Source organism: Taudactylus pleione, unplaced genomic scaffold (assembly GCF_031769625.1).
Source record: "Taudactylus pleione unplaced genomic scaffold, aTauple2 ptg000066l, whole genome shotgun sequence".
Lineage (NCBI taxonomy): Eukaryota > Metazoa > Chordata > Amphibia > Anura > Myobatrachidae > Taudactylus > Taudactylus pleione.
In genome coordinates this window covers 8959031-8976572 of record NW_028284468.1, presented here as the reverse complement: position 1 = coordinate 8976572, position 17542 = coordinate 8959031, and the positions used below count along the sequence as shown (strand labels likewise).

Here is a 17542-nt window from a genome sequence, read left to right as displayed (position 1 = left end):
CAGCCATTTAAACTACTTAAGTACCCCAAATACTTCTATTAGGGCTATTAGTACACATCTACATTGATTCCCTATGTTAGCGCATCTTTTTTGGGGGCACAGACTGATTTCCCCACTTCTGACAGCACTTTCCACCTGTTCCGCATTTGCCGCTTTCCGTTTTCGCCTGTTTATGAATTGAATAGGGAGAAAAGCGGGGACTCGCGCATAAAGTTTCCGCCTCTGATACAGACGAAGGAGGCGGAAAGTCGGACAGGCAAAACTTTTCTGACTTTTCGCCTCTAATTGAATAATGTCTGATTGCAGTCAGCTTCATTAATCGATGTGAAGGGTGCATCAGCACAGGTGACGGCAATAATCAATGAGTGAAGTCCAGGAGCAGAGAACTTTGTACCTGGTGGAAGGGGTCAGGTTGAAGGCATGCCTGGCTTGCTGCAAACTTTCAGTCCAGGGAAACTTGGGACTTGCTGTATTACATGATTAGATTGATCCAGATGGCATCCATACCCCACACGTATTGCGCAGCCGCAGAAGTACGCGCTTGGGAGATCGCTACACTCCCTGCAATGACGTCACCCAGCACAGCTCCCATCATGCTCCGTTGCTACTGCCAGAGCTGCTGAGTGGTTGGGGCACACTGACACGTAGCCGGGAGAGGTGCCTCACGCATGCGCGTATGGTAGAGCCGCGTACTGCGCATGCGGCATTGGCTGAGTGGTGTGAGTGAGCACGATGGCGGCGGTGAGGGAGGCTGAGGGCTCACAGTGGCTGCTGGATATGGAATCTCTCAAGCAGCAGCTGGAGAGGCAGGACCCCACTGTGCTGACCGTGGCTGTGGCACTCCTGGCCGTGCTGGTTACCCTGTGTGAGTATTATACCTGGGGTTGCCCAGCTGTTATGATTCTGTAATAAAATATATGCACATACACAGAGGCTGCTGGCACCTGTAGTCCCACCACTGCTAAGGAGTCACTGTTGGTAGAGTATGTGTCAGTGTGCCAGGTCAGTATGGATGAGGGTGCTGCTGGCTAATGGGGATAAATGAGACACATCTACACTACAAACACGTTGCTATGTATTGGGGGCATTATTATAGTACCTGACATTTTGTGGGGAATTCTATTAATCTGTATCTGTGTGATGCGCTATTCTGTATCTGTGTGATGCGCTATTCTGTATCTGTGTGATGCGCTATTCTGTATCTGTGTGATGCGCTATTCTGTAGTTTCACATTGCATCCACCAGCACCGCCCGGCATAGAGGTGTGAGTGGGGTGAATACATACTGTCACTATGTCGACAGTGAATATGTAGAAATGAGAAACCCAGGACCAGTATCCTGACGACATAATGCTACTTTAAATAATGTAACTGTGTGGACATTATAACATTGCATGTTCGCAGCATGCCTAAAGTTAGAATGCCCACATGGTTAAAATATTTTAAGTAGCATTACACCCGTGTTAGGATAATGACACTGGCATTGTGGCATCAACATGATGTGGGGTATGTTGAGGTGTATTATTGGTGGGAAATGGGTTTTTGGATGTGCCGATGTCCGACTTGATGTTTCTAGTAGAATTGCACAAGCTATGCTGGTTTTCTGCCACAAAAATATCTCCAAATATTTGCATAAAGTGAATGTTGGTCTCTAGGGTACAGAACTTGCAGCTAAATGAATTGGGCCACTGGAGTGCCAAAAAATGCCCACATGCAGCCTCCCTAACGATTCTGGCATGTGGGCAGCATCCTTTCAGCAAAACATCCTATATTTTCTTTTGCTGCTTTCTGTACACTTACTTGTTCTCATAGTGATTTATCACCTGTGTATTTTTTCCCCCCTTAGTGCTGTGGAAACTGCTGCGGAGGAGTCAGACTAGCCGCAGAGCTGTTCTACTTGTGGGCTTGTGCGACTCGGGTAAAACCTTACTCTTCAGCAGGGTATGACACGCCAGTATCAATCTATTGCACACTGCCAGTATTTAGCTAAATATAGAATATAAACATTTTTATTTTTTGTTCCTTACGTACTTATTCCATGCAGTAATAATGATGCTTATAAATGTCATTCATATGCTGGGACCCATAAATCTGAATTCAGAACTTCTCTGGAAGGATATAGCTTTAATAGTCTGCAGTCACAAGATGCCCGTATTGTATTATGAGCTATTATGTATTCTTATTACTAACAGCGCACTCTGTGTGGTTTATAGTTGGACCATCCAGAGACATAAGACATAATGCTTTGCCAGAGACATAAGTCTGACCCATAGGGGTCTATCCTATTAGCTGCGATGATCTCGTCAGTGCATCCTCAGGATGCTCTAGGCCAGTGTTGGCTAACCTTGACACTCCAGCTGTTGTGGAACTATATATCCCAGCATGCCCTGCCACAGTTTTAGCATGCCCTAATAGCAAAACTGTAGCAGTGCATTCTGGGTTATGTAGTTCCATAACAGCTGGAGTGTCAAGGTTAGCCAACACTGCTCTAGGCATTGCCGTAGTCACCGGTGATTGTAGCCATGCCCCCTTGTGACATCAGATGGAGGGGGCGTGGCCTGCAACGGGCCCGCAAATAATGTTATATATATCAAAATGGCCATCGGCAGAAAGAAGGTTCCCCACCCCTGCCTTACAGTGATGAAAAGGGGGCGTGTCTTAAGGACACGTCTGGAGTGAGCACGCTCCCTTTTTACCCACAGGCGCCCTGCCCAACTCCAGCTCTAGATTGACCACTAGATACAGCATAAGCAGATATCTATGTAATATTAGCAAGAGGCCAGGGGTCGAACAGTATAATTTTAGCTGTGAGCTTTGGTTAGTTTGTTATATTCTTTTCTTATTTGTTACAGCTCCTAACTGGGAAGTACATGAAAACACAGACTTCTATATCCCCCAATACTGCCCTTTACAGAGTGAAACGTGATAAGGTAATAAACCTATACGTTGTCAGCTGCCATTTATGTACATTTGCAAGGAGGACTGGTGTACATGATCTTTGTTTAATGTAAGATTATAAAAATCGCTCAAGAAACTTGACATTGCCTAAAGCACCTGATTATATAGGAAAGTAGCAGCTTGCAGTGAGCTAAATGCCAAGGTTACACTATGTGAAATATTTGATTGCCTCTCATGATATGGGAACCTTTACACATACATTTGTGAATGTTACAAAATAGTCTCTAGTATTGGATGAATCTTTATTATACGTTTAGTAGCCCTTTAACTTAAGCTGCCCACGCACCGGCTGATACTCTTGCTTTTCTCTTGGGAGTCGTGTAACACTGATGGGTGGTAAAATTGGCTGAGATGTAGCTGCTCATCTTTCAAGCCACATTGAAAGATATCATCACTGTAACCTGTTTTCGGTTGGAAGATCACCCTAAACCAAGGGTGCCATTATCTGGCATGGTAGAAAAGTCATTTGGGAAATGATTACTAAGTTAGTGGAATCATTATCTTTCACCTCAGTCTTTATGGGACCAGCTGGCAGGTATTTACTACAATATCCCTGTGTGTGATCAGGGTAAATTTAGTGGCTGGAACGCAGTACAGTATATGTTTAAAGGTAGCAATACTATGGGTATTTGGAACTTTTTATGCCAAAATCATGATAGCACAGTCATATTTTTCTGCTCCTGATCACTTACTGTTCCTAAATCATCATAACCCAACCGACATTCTGATTTGTCATTAAATGGGAACAATAGGGACGGCTGTTTGTGGCCTCCATTATTTTGATCTGTTAATCTCTACATTCTATGCTATCAGTGCATCTAGTTAGTTTAATGTCTTGGATTATGTCTTTGTGCATACTAAAACTTGTCACCGCTCCGTTGTGTCTGAATGCCAAATTGTATTTACTGCTAAAACAGAACACTGGGTCTCATTCAGACCCGCTCGTGAGCACTGTACGCTCGCAAGCGGATCGATGGTGCCCAAGTGCGCATGCGCACGACGGAGGGAGCTCCGTCGTGCGCATGCGCGAGACCCGGCGAGCGACGGGGAAGCCGTCGCTCCAGGCTCTGATAGAGCCAAAAGCACTCCGGGCTTGCGGCAGACAAGACCCTACCACAAGGGTCTCGTCGCAAGCCCGATGGTCGCGATGGTCTTGACCATCGCGTCCATCTTTTTGGCCGCTCGCGTAAGCTGTGGGTGGTCACCCACAGCTGTGCGAGCGGCCAGGAGGCTGCTCCAAATTGAGCTAGGACTGCCCTGATTCAGAGCTAGCACTCTGGTCAGAGCGTCCGGCTCTGAATCAGGCCCACTGTGCAGTTTACATGGTTACTGACAGGTCATTGATGCACCTACAGGGTTCCAGTTTTACATTGGTTGATGTTCCTGGCCATGAAAGCCTGAGGACTCAGTGTATGGAGCAGCACAAGACGGCAGCCAGGTACTATCCATACCGTACACACTCTCCAGCTAATCCTTTTCTCTGTTATGTGTAAATGTCTGCTGTCCATACATACTGATCATACCAATACAAATAAAGGGTTAGTTCTCACAGTCCATTCTGATCTTTGATAGCCACTAGTGTTGGGTCTGTAGATAGATGGACTAATGACCGTGCATGTGGGCGCTCTATAGAAGTGGAAGATAAAATTGGGAAATAAAGAACATGTTCTTCTAAGTTGCCCTATTGCTGCTCTGTCATCTACGTCTTTAACAGATATTGCATCTAACCAGAAAGGTCAATGAGATCTATGTAAATGTCCTTGTCAGTATCTTCTTCATACATGTGTTTGAAGCCAGAGAAGGGGAAAAGTGAATAATTTCTGCATACAGTGATTGTGCTGCATTTAGTGCATTCCCAGTTTGGTTCTCTGTGTCTGCACCTAGACTTTTTACATTTATAAACTGAATTAAGCACAAATTAGATAATCACCAGTTCTTATTTTTATTTAGAAAATAATTTAAATAAAGCATTGTATGGGTGTATTGCTGCCAAGATTCATTGCACTGAAAGTATATTTATAAATATTAATCAAATATAAACCATCATCTTAATGCTTATTAGTAGCTTCTGACATTGAGGACATTGGTACCGTTACCCTGCTGGCTTTATTCAAACTCAAATGAGTAATGTAGCTAAAACACAAGGCTGGTGCCCGCCAGCAAGAGGAGAACAGGTCCGTGGGAGGTGCCTGTCAGCAGGGGGGAGCAGGCGCATATAGGGGCGCCTGCTGGCAAGGGGGGAGCAGGCCCATGTAGGGGCGCCTGCTGGCAAGGGGGGAGCAGGCCCATGTAGGGGCGCCTGCTGGCAAGGGGGGAGCAGGCCCATGTAGGGGCGCCTGCTGGCAAGGGGGGAGCAGGCCCATGTAGGGGCGCCTGCTGGCAAGGGGGGAGCAGGCCCATGTAGGGGCGCCTGCTGGCAAGGGGAGAGCAGGCCCATGAGTACACTTTCCTGTTTAACCACATTTAAAATCTATATCTCACACTTTAGAGACATCTATGTTTTAGTAGGTTTTACTAGAGATTCTGTACTTGCCATATTTATTTGCACCTCGTTATGTGAATAATCGTGTTGGTAATGATCAGTTATTTGGTAGTGCACCACTTGGCAAACATCATGACGGTATAAATGGACAACCACTGCTCTTATCTAATCTTGTACGGAATGGATACAGATTCTCCGACAACTGTGGTGCTGGAAGGAGATAACCGATAGGTTATGATCATTTCTGTCTTTGTGACTGATGCCCGTATCCTCCCATATTACAGGGCCTTGGTGTTTCTGGTGGACAGCGCAGTGTTCCAGCGTGATCTGAAGGAGGTGGCAGAGTTCCTGTACCAGATCCTGACTGACGCTACAATACTGCGTAATGCTCCTCCCATACTTATCGCCTGCAACAAGCAAGGTGTGTCCATGTCTGGGAACTGAGAACTTTCTCCCTATTATCTGTTAATCTCTGGTGTAATATTGGGGTACAAAATAAATCCCCATTTGTCCTGAATAAAAACACACACACACACACACACACACACACACTCACTCACACTCACACTCACTTTTCATATTTTGTCCTCTATTCACCACCACAATGGCTTTCAAATGAAACAAACAAGATGTGATTTAACTGCAGACTTTCAGATTTAATTTGAGGGTAATTACATCCAAATCAGGTGAACGGTGTAGGAATTACAACGGTTTCTATATGTGCCTCCCACTTTTTAAGGGGCCAAAAGTAATGGGACAAACTAAACAATGCTAAATCTAACTTTCACTTTTTAATACTTTGTTGCAAATCCTTTGCAGGCAATTACAGCCTGAAGTCTGGAACGCATAGACATCACTAGATGCTGGGTTTCATCCCTGGTAATGCTCTGCCAGGCCTCTACTGCAAATGTCTTCAGTTCCTGCTTGTTCTTGGGGCATTTTCCCTTCAGTTTTGTCTTCATCAAGTGAAATGCATGCTCAATCGTATTCAGGTCAGGGGATTGACTTGGCCATTGCATAACATTCCAATTTTTAGCCTTAAAAAACTCTTTGGTTGCTTTTGCAGTATGCTTCGGGTCATTGTCCATCTGCACTGTGAAGCGCTGTCCAATGAGTTCTGAAGCATTTGACTGAATATGAGCATATAATATTGCCCGAAACACTTCAGAATTCATTCGGCTGCTTTTGTCAGCAGTCACATCATCAATAAATACAAGGGAACCAGTTCCATTGGCAGCCATACCTGCCCACGCCATGACACTACCACCATCATGCTTCACTGATGAGGTGGTATGTTTTGGATCATGAGCAGTTCCTTTCCTTCTCTTCTCTTCCCATCACTCTGGTACAAGTTGATCTTTGTCTCATCTGTCAATAGGATGTTGTTCCAGAACTGTAATGGCTTTTTTAGATGTTGTTTGGCAAACTCTAATCTGGTCTTCCTGTTTTTGTGGCTCACCAATGGTTTGCATCTTGTGGTGAACCCTCTATATTCACTCTTGTGAAGTCTTCTCTTGATTGTTGACTTTGACACACATACATCTACCTCCAGGAGAGAGTTCTTGATTTGGCCAACTGTTGTGAAGGGGTTTTCCTTCACCAGGGAAATAATTCTTTTGTCATCCACCACAGTTGTTTTCCGTGGTCTTCCAGGTTTTTTGGTGTTGCTGAGCTCTCCGGTGGGTTCTTTCTTTTTAAGAATGTTCCAAACAGTTGATTTGGCCACACCTAATGTTTTTGCTATCTCTCTGATGGGTTTGTTTTGATTTTTCAGCCTAATGATGCGATAGTGACAGCTCTTTGGATCTCATATTGAGAGTTGACAGCAACTGAAGGCCCCCATACATCAGCAATCTGAAAACTACAATTGAACAATTTTAAGATTTATTGCCCGATCTTAGGATTCCCCAATCGAGCAATCTGTGCCCATACATTACAGATCTTTTTCAGTGATTTGCAGATCGATTGCAGCAAACACAGATATGGCAATCTTGAAAGGCCCATCATTTTGCTTGAAACGGTCTGCAAATCTGATGTATGGGGGCCTTTATTCCAAATGCAAATGTCACACCTAGAATCAACTCCAGACCTTTTACCTGCTTAATTGATAATGAAATAACGAGGGAATAGCCCACACCTGTCCATGAAATAGCTTTTGAGTTAATAGTCCCATTACTTTTGGCCCCTTAAAAAGTGGGAGGCACATATAGAAACTTGTAATTCCTACACCGTTCACCTGATTTGGATGTAATTACCCTCAAATTAAATCTGAAAGTCTGCAGTTAAAACACATCTTGTTTGTTTCATTTCAAAGCCATTGTGGTGGTGAATAGAGGCCAAAATCTGAAAAGTCTGTCAATGTCTCAATATCTATGGACCTGACTGTGTGTGTGTATATATGTGTATATATATGTGTGTGTGTATATATATATATATATATTTTATAATATAATTTTCCCACACCGCACAAATATGGACAGTAAGGTCTAGTCCTTGTGTTCTAAAATACATGTGGGCATTAAAGGGTTAACTGATTACTCACCCATACCCTCCAAACAATGAATTGCTAGTTACCTATAAACACACTGCAAACTGGTGCTGGCATTTAGTAACCGTCTTTCTCTTCTCAACAGATATATCCATGGCCAAGTCAGCAAAGTTGATAAAACAGCAAATGGAGAAGGAATTGTAAGTGCCCCAGACCTTGCATTTAGTTACATTGGTTATCATGTGACATGTAGTAAGATGGACGTGATTCTGATACAAGAGACTAAACGCTGCAGCCTGTTATGTTCTATACAAACTGTGTAGTGTTTTCTGCTAATCCCAGCAAAACTGCATTCACACCTTTAAAATAATGCTCTGACTAGCTTACTGTGGGAAAGTATTGTAATGATGATGTCACAAGAAGATACATTACCTCCTAAAACTTCACTAAGGCCAAGTATGACCAAATGTTCAGGAATAAATACTTGGATTTTGGGACTCACTCTGAGTTGGTAGCAAAGGGAAAAAATGAAGTAACTTTGCATTGTAACATGGTTTGCCCGGATGCATGTACATTTATTATTTTTGCCTGAAGGGTAAATACTGGCTGCTTTTGCATGTAGACCACAATTACTGGACAGCTTTATTTTCACACTGCAATTGGACACACCCCTCCCAAATGTAACTCCCTGCACATTTTGCACCTGCCCCACCAGCAGTGTAGCATGGTTTTACCCAGGTGCAAAGTTACTTTTTTGCTTTACTCCCAACTCAGAATCAGCCTCTTTGTCACAACTCGTAAAGAGACCGATACTTAGTAGGTTATAGCGTTTGTTTTTTCTTTATGAAATCTTTGTATTACATTGCAGTCTGTTTGTGATGTACTGATAGAAAATATGTATGTTTATAAAGATTTATGCCTTTTGTTTGTTTTATATATATTTATATTTTCACATTCTGCCATCAAGAAGTAGTTTGTATCCCCCGAATAAGACTCATCCTGGGCAATGAATCATGACATAAATTGTTACCCAGAAATGGCCTACAATGAAGAGGTTTTGTGTCTTTTACTTACCATGCTATTTTCCCCCTTCACTCTAACAGGAACACTCTCCGCGTCACCCAATCAGCAGCTCCCAGCACTCTGGATAGCAGTGGTTCCCCAGCGACCACACAGCTGGGCAAGAAGGGCAAAGACTTTGACTTCTCCCAACTTCCTATGAAGGTGGAATTTCTAGAGTGCAGCTCCCGGGACAGCAAGGGGGAAGAGGGTGACGCCAACCTCAGCAACATAGAGGGCTGGTTGGCCAAGCTGGCATGAGAAAGATGGTTTACAAACTGAACACTTGAAGATAGTGGCACTTAGTGGAACTGCAGCTGATGCTATGTTGGTGACAGAGTAAAAGATACAGCTCCCCAGTCTTCTAATGTTTCCAAGGACTATAGATGAAAAGGAATGGTCCTGTCAGACAGCGGCTTGTTTCTTCCACTCCTGGAAGGGCTTCTTATGAGAGCTTTTCATATACAGAACAATGTTACATTAAAGCTGATGCCTTCTTACTTGTTGAGACCAATTTGCAGATTTTTGTATCGTATACAGTACCAGATGCCAATGTGCAAAGTAAATTATTATAGATTACATGTTTCCTGTGTTTCTGAACAACCTGTGAAGGGGGCATTTTCTCAGGCTGGCACAAGGAATATTTGTCATTGTAAAACAGAAGCCTTGTATTTGTTTTTTATTTTATAATTTAGTATGAATAGTTTGCTCTCCATAGATAAGGACCTGGCCTCATATTCTGTATTTATGGTAAAGGGCCTCTGGATAGTATGCCGTCTGTTATGTTCTAATGTTTTACCAAAGTACTATACTACATTGTCGTATGCAGCTTTGGTAGGGGAGTTTTGTAGCCAGGCTCAGCCACTGTCTAGGTTGTGTTTTAGCTGTCTGCCCGGTATCTGCTTAGTAGTAACTGTGACAATTACTATTCGTCTTGGTCAGTGACTCTTTAAAAGGGAAAATCCTCATTTATTTCTTTAATATTTGTTCTATGTACCAAACATTCTAGCTGTGCTTAATGAACTGTGCAGTAATCCAGTTTGGTGTTTTTATTGGGGCATCAATTGTTTTAATCGCTATCTGGATCTGTACAGTCATCCATGAGCTTGACCCTAAAGATGACTTATGCCTCCTGACTACCTCCGTTATTAGCCATTTGAGACTCAGAAAGGTTCCTAGAAGTGTCTTCACAGGCACTGCAGAAATGTCACTATTTTAATTAGTAAGGACAAATAGATATACTATATACAAAAGAAGAGCTCTATCTGGGTTTCCCAAACTGATTCCTTAATGTACCCTTACAGTCCAGGTTTTAGGGATATCCATGCTTTGGCTAAATCACACTGAGGTACTAATTTAAGTTACATTTGCTTATGCATGGAGCCTTAAAACCTGGACTGTCAGGGTACCTTGAGGAACAAGTTTAGGAAACACTGGAGTAGCTCGTTATGGTGCGTACACATGGTCAGATTTGTACGATAATGATCCTATCGTTATTGTTTAAATCTGACAGCTTCTGGCCCCTGCAAATGATCGTCGATGCGCGGCCACGTATGGCCATTATCGACCATCGCCTGTAGTCCGTGCAAGCAGGCATATCTGGTCGATATCGACCAGGTTAGCCTGTTTTACTATAGGGACCCACGATCGTTAATCGCGGGTCGTTATAGTTGTAAGGGGCTTGTAACATCGATAACGATCATCCAACATATGCAGGGCGATCAGAGAACGACCGTGTACCGTGTGTATGCACCATTAGAGAGATCACATTGCTTGATGCGTCTGACAGACACTTCAGATAACCTAAAGCTAAATTCCAAAAATATGCAAATAAATTATCAAGCAACATCCAAAGCGATTTAATTGTATTCTTGTAATAATCCACATTTCCTGACAATTGGACATATTGTTCACCTTTTGGTTATATATGTCCTAATTCCATAGTTACAGGCTAATTGCACTTATCACACAGAATACTTGCTGCATCACCACCTGTGCATATGACTCATTGCTGAGGGTTCTGACACACAGACAGGGTCCCCATTGATGTACACACAGTGCTCTTACCATCTATCCTCCGCTCTGGTTTATCATTTCACAAGCTGAGGCCATTATTCAGTGTTGTACGCAATGCCCATATTTTTGCAGTTGAGAGATTATCAGTAAACTGTGAATGCATCTAAATCACGTTGCACATGTGTCATGGTATATTACCGTAGTTGCTTGCAGCAACTTTTTACACAGTTTGACAGTTGTAGTGTTTGGGGGAGGTAGCGGAGCAGCGGCAAAGAATGCGGGAGTGTCACAAAAGTTTCTTCTTCAGGGTCCATAGGGATACACAGGCATACCATGGGGAAATGTGGTTGGAGAGATCCAGGCACCAAACAGTTGAAGCGTTCAGCTCCCAGGATTCCTTTGGTCCTCCTCCCATATATGCCACAGGCCTTCAGTTGTTCGTTCGGTGCGGCAGGATCAAGATGCACCTTTGTAACAGGACTGCTCAGGCAGTCCTAAGCTTTTATTTTATGTTTTTGGGTTGGCAGTACTAGGCGTCTGAATTAAGACGCATATACTGCAACTCCATCTACCTCCACCAGGCTGCAATACCAGTAACAGGGCTGGTGATTCCGGTGGGTCCCGGCTGAGCGTGCTAGCACCGATGCTGGTACCCGGACTGCAACTGCACGCACGTAGATGTCAGGTAAGGTGGTTCCTTGCTTACGAGGAATCGTGCGCCACAGTCCTTGCTTCCGGCGTCGGAGACGCACCGGAAGCTGCTGCAGTCAGGACCCGGGAGTATCCGCGTCCTTACTAGACCACCATGGCCTAAAGTGCACTGCTGGTGGTCTCAGGAGGGTTTGGGTCAGTCTCCCTGTATACCTCTCCCTTGGTTAAGGTATATAGTGCTCGATGTCCTACCATTTCTGGTGTTTGTGTAGTTGATTTAGAGTTGATTCTAATATTACATATGCATTGTATGTGACTGTTTGCTAGCTGCTGCATTGATAATGTCCTTTATTTCTGTCTGTCAATTATAGCTATCACTGTTTTTTTCTCTCCATCCCTGTGGGGTGGAGGTTTTCTTTGGGTATTTCACATTCACTAAGTACAGTATTTGTGAAGGCTGTCACATAACATTGCATTTATTGCCTTTATTTTGAACATGTCAAAAGATCAAGGTAAACCGAAGGGGGGCAGTGAGGCTCCTGTTTTGGTTTCATGTAAATCCTGTTTGACCCCTCAGGACGTACAGGATGGTTTGTGTGTTGTCTGCTATAAAGAGCCACCTCACCGGTCCAGTTTACCTGTCCCTGGACAAGAGCCAACTTGGGTATCCTCTTTATCTCAGGATATGAAGCAGTTTGTGGATCGAGTGGCTGCTCCCACACTGCCTCCTTGGATGGGGTGTCCACAGCTTGCCATGTTTGCACATCCTATCTGGAAGGATGTTTATGGCCATTCTAGTTAGAGTATGGCACATCTAATATGATAGCAGACCGGTAGTTACTAAGGCGCCTAAACGCAAATTGTCTATCTGCTCAACATATGGATTCAGACGCATCATCAGAGGAATCTGATGAATCTGCAGGGTCCTTCTTCTGGGTCTAGTTCGGGGGACGAGGACCATCTGTCCACAGTAGAGGTTCCTTCTCTGGGAACCTCCAGTGGAGGTTCCTAGATATTTGGGTTTATGAACCAGCTCCTAGTAAGAAGGCTCCAGTGTTTAAACACCACCAGAAGGTGGTCACAACAGACTTTCCCAACAGATCACTGAGCTTATGGAGGATGCATGGGGTAACCCTGACAAATGGTTTTATGTGAATAAAAGAATAACATTGTTGTATCCTTCCAGCTTCTGTATGTACTAAGTGGGATGTACCCCCTACTGTGGATGCTCATGTGAAGCATTTAATCAGAAATGCTACATTGCCTATTCTGTCAGCATCTTCTCTGAAGGATTCCACGGATAGAAAAGTTGAAGCTTGTCTTAAGACAATATTTTTATAATCTGGAGCTGTTGCCTGGGTAGCCAAAGCTGTTGAAGACTGGATGGGGGCATTTGAAGATTCTTTACTAGATGCTAACAGAGAATAGATGATGTATATCTCACATATACGGGAAGCGGCTTTCTATCTGGGAGGAGCTGCAGTAGATGCTGGAAATCTAGCTTCTAAAGCATCAGCAGCTTCAATAGTGGCACGCAGGGCTCTTTGGTTAAGATCCTGGAAAGCTGATACAGGTTCAAAAAAAGGCGCTGGAAGTCTTACCTTTCTATGGAAAGGTACTTTCTGGAGCAGAATTAGATAAAATAATAGCTGCTCTGGTGGTTTCAAAGTCAGCAGGTCTGCCATCTACGGCTACAATAAAGTTTAGGCAGGTTTCGTTTTGGAACTTCCGTCCCCAGGGACGAGCAGGGGAACAGTCTTGCTCTAGGCAGTCTAGTTTTCGCAAGGCGACAATAAAGAGGTCTGGGTCGGCAAGATGTCCAGCTTCTAAATCCGACAATAGACCCTTGGCCTGATGGGGCGGGCCTCCTGGGGGGATCCCAGGGTGGGAGGATTACTACTTTCGTTTGTGGATTTTTGGCAACAGACAACAACAGATGCCTGAGCCCAAGAAGTGGTCTCTCAGGGGTATGCTCTCCCTTTCAGGAGTCCTTCTCCCCAGAAGTTCAAATGCAGTCAAGGCCTTGGCCTTTCGGGAAGCCATTCACTCCCTGCTGCAGGCGGGGGTAATAATCCAAGTTCCTGTGTCGCAACAGGGAAGGCGATATTATTCCAATCTATTCCTGGTTCAGAAACCGACTGGGGCTCATCGCCCTATTCGAAATCTAAAAACCCTCAACAGGTTTATCCATGTACCCAAGTTTCGTATAGAAACTCTCTGGTCAATTTTTTTGGTAATGGAGCCTGGGGATTACATGGTTTCCCTGGACATTCAGGATGCATATTTGCATGTTCTTATCATGTCATCCCACCAACAATTTCTACTGTTTGCTGTCCTTCAGCAACATTACCAATTTCAGACACTACCCTGTGGCCTATCTACAGCTCCCCGGGTATTTACCAAAATAATGACGGTCATGATGGCTTATCTCAGGCGTCAGGGAGTCAGACTACTACCATATCTGGACGACCTCCTGATCCTCCTGGAGTTAGTGCAGACTCTGATTGTTTTACAAAATCATCTTCAATTGACCATAGCCTGCCTACAAAAGCACGGCTGGATAATAAATTTGAAGAAATCATTGCTTTCTCCAATACAGCAGATGTTGCATCTGTGAGCTCTTCTGGATTCTCGGGCACAAAGGGCATTTCTCCCAGAGGACAAGATTGCGGCCCTATCACTGTGTATATGCAAGCTGCTACACAAGAAAAGGGTATCCATTCTATTAGCAATGCAGGTCCTGGTATCAATGATATCCATTCCAGGCCTCTGCAAAGATTGATTTCTCTCCAGGTAGAATGGACAGGATCATCTAATAAGGTCCCAGAAGATCCCTCTCACTCCAGAACTTCGTCACTCCCTCTTGTGGTGGCTAAAACAGGACCATCTGAACAATGGGTGCCCATTCTGGATTCCAAATTGGGTGCACCTGACCTAGGAATACTAAGGAACTAAACCCTGATATCGGGGGGACTAATATGTTTTTTATGTGAATACAATCGGATATAAGTAGAGATGTAAATCTGGAACTGTGTTGCACTAATCATATGTTGAGGAAACCAATTTTTGTGCTCTAGCAACAGTGTTTCCCTGGAATTAACGCAAATGGTTATATTTTTTGCCACATTAGACACGGATTACTCAAACCAAGTATGGCTTACAGCATATGAAAAATAATGACTACTGAATATTGCTCAGTGCTGAATAATCTGTTCTTATACTTTATGATTTTATGTCTATACATTTAAGTTGGAAAGGGCCTTATTTTGTACATTCATTGCTGTAATCATCCAAATTCGTTTCCTTATGCTGCTATTTTATGCTTTATGATCCTAATTTTATTTTTATATTTATAAATATTTTTATAATTTTTTTTCTTTATTTGACTGTATGTGTTTTAACCATTTATACATCCTGATAATTCTCTACTTACTTATTAAATACTTAACTGTTTCAGCGCCTGTTAGTGTGTGTTTTTGACTTCCTAAGTCGCCAGGACATACATGCGGAGAGTGGTCTCTCCATCCGGGAGTGTTTCAGCTCCTGGTAAACAAGTGGGTTCTACCAGAAATAGATCTTTTGGCCTCACATCACAACCACAAAGTCCCCAGGTACGGGTCCAGAGACCCATCAGCAGCCTTTGTGGACGCACTGGCAGTAAGATGGGTCTTCAAGCTGGTGCATCTCTTTCCTCCAATTTCCCTCCTCCCAAGAGTTCTCAGGAAATTCAAGCAGGAAGGCGGAACAGTAATACTGGTGGCTCTGCCTTAGCCCAGACGTCATTGGTTCACCGACATACAGAATCTATCCATAGACAGTCCGTATCCTCTATGGCAGGATCTGTTAATGCAGGGTCCCTGCCGGTATCCGGACTTACCTCATCTAGCTTTGACGGTGTGGCTCTTTAATCTTCCAACTTAAGAGCAAAGTGTTTTTTCGAGTTCTATAAGTCAGACAATGCTGAGGGCAAGGAAGCTTGCCTCTGCCCGCATCTATTACAGGGTTTGGCATCTTTTGGTCAATGGTGTTCCCACAGAAAATCTGATCCTAAGGGGTTTAGGATTTCCAGGGTACTGGCTTTTCTCCAGGCAGGTTTAGACCGTGGTCTACGCCTGGCCACTTTGAGAGTGCAGGTTTCTGCACTAGCAGTCTGGTTCCAGAGGAAGATTGCCTCATTACCAGATGTTAGAATTTTTTTTTTTTTTTTTTCAAGGAGTTCTGCGAGTTCAGCCTCCTTTTGTCCCACTGGTAGACCCATGGGATCTGTCTTTGGTTCTTAAAGGGCTACAATCTCTCCCATTTGAACCTTTGGACTCTGTAGATTTGAAATGGTTGATAGCAAAGACACTTTTACTCCTCGCTATCGCTTCTGCACATAGATCCTCTGATTTGGCAGCACTGTCTTGTCACTCCCCATTTTTGATTTGTCACCAGGATAGACCTGTTCTTCGTACAAGGGAGGGTTACTTTCCTAAGGTAGTGTCTCATTTTCATGTAAATGAAGAAATTGTAGTTCCAGCTTTTCAGGCTCCAGCCCTCTCTATAGGTGAAGCCTCCCTGGATGTAGTTCGTGCTCTCCGTATCTATGTGGAGCATACACACTCTGTGAAAATCATATAAAACAAAAAGAGCATCTGATTTTCTAAACTAGTATGGCCAGCTAATAAGCAGACCCTGGCTCGAAGGTTACGTACGACTATCTCTTAGGTGTACACACAGGCTGATCTCCCTGTCCCAAACACGGTGACAGCACATTCTATTCGGTCTGTAGGGCCATTGTGGGCATTTAGTCGTGTGCCTCTGCTGAACAGTTGTGTAAGGCAGCCACGTGGTCTTCTGTCCCCACTTTTCTTAGGTTCTATGCCTTTGATACTTTTGCCTCAGGATGCTTCCTTTGGGTGATGAGTTCTCCTTTCTGCTCAGGAGCGTCCCCTAACCTAGGGGAACTGCTTTAGGACATCCCCATGGTATCCCTGTGGATCCCTATGGACCCTGATGAAGAAAATCAGCGTTATGGTGGACTTGCCTAGATAACGCCTTTTCTTTGAGGTCCACAGGGCACCCGCTCTGACGCACCTGGCTGCATGGGTAAATTTTTCTTTCGGGCACGGATTCCCTCATCTTGTGTAAGCGTGTTTCTGGTGTATGACTGCTTTTCCTTTTCCTCTTTCCTTCTCCTGCCTTGAGGCTTGTTAACAACACTGAAGGCCTGTGGCTGGGGTATATATGGAGGTGGACCCGAGGCATCCTGGGAGCTGAAAGCTTTAACTGTTTGGTGCCTGGATCTCTCCAACCACATTTCCCCATGGTATCCCTATGGACCTCAAAGAAAAAGAGTTATCAAGGTACGTCTACCATAACTCTATATTTTCCAAGGCATGTCACAGCCTGCATCTGAGATCCCATACCCAGTTAAAATGGCTCTATCATCTCCGTTCTTGCGCCATTCATAGTAGCCATATGGTTACTTAGATAATCTAATGATCTGTGACTGATGCAGCCTCTTTGTACACAGATGCTTGGACTTGCAAGGCCGCAGGTGGGAGTTTCAATACAATCCTCGGCGTCTGCAATATTTGTATATTTTTGCTCAGCAATTGCATACACGGATGCAGCGGCAGCATTAATGTACAACTCTGAATCAAGCCCTGAGCCCGGACAGCTAGTGTAGGCATACAAATGGAAATGTGCTAGAAGAAGATGGGAGAATGTTTTTGTCTTGTGAGCTATCCACTTTATGGTTACTGTAACAACCTATTTATATACTGGTTTTGGTGACAGGTTGCCTAGGAGTCATTGGGGGGGGCAATTAAATAGTTTTTTTTCCCTGTCTAAATGATGGGAACTATTCAATTGTCTGAGCCGCTGGGCGCGAGTGCCACGGACGCC

The 17542-nt window shown here is 44.0% G+C and overlaps 1 protein-coding gene across 1 annotated transcript; it reads left to right on the top strand.

Annotated features, from left to right (window-relative positions):
- The first annotated feature begins 557 nt into the window (after positions 1-557).
- On the top strand, positions 558-9565 carry SRPRB (SRP receptor subunit beta). The gene is made up of 7 exons (XM_088466656.1): positions 558-865; positions 1846-1940; positions 2852-2929; positions 4313-4395; positions 5724-5860; positions 8073-8127; positions 9031-9565. The coding sequence occupies exons 1-7, from the start codon at positions 733-735 to the stop codon at positions 9245-9247; spliced, it is 798 nt and encodes a 265-aa protein (XP_088322782.1). The 5' UTR covers positions 558-732; the 3' UTR covers positions 9248-9565.
- Positions 9566-17542: the final 7977 nt, after the last annotated feature.

Bases quoted from the DNA above. Each gene is read 5' to 3' on its own strand.
- SRPRB (XM_088466656.1), top strand. From the start codon at position 733: ATGGCGGCGGTGAGGGAGGCTGAGGGCTCACAGTGGCTGCTGGATATG. The intron at 1,941-2,851 runs GTATGACACGCC...TATTTGTTACAG, and splicing joins AAACCTTACTCTTCAGCAGG to CTCCTAACTGGGAAGTACAT. The intron at 8,128-9,030 runs GTAAGTGCCCCA...TCACTCTAACAG, and splicing joins CAGCAAATGGAGAAGGAATT to GAACACTCTCCGCGTCACCC.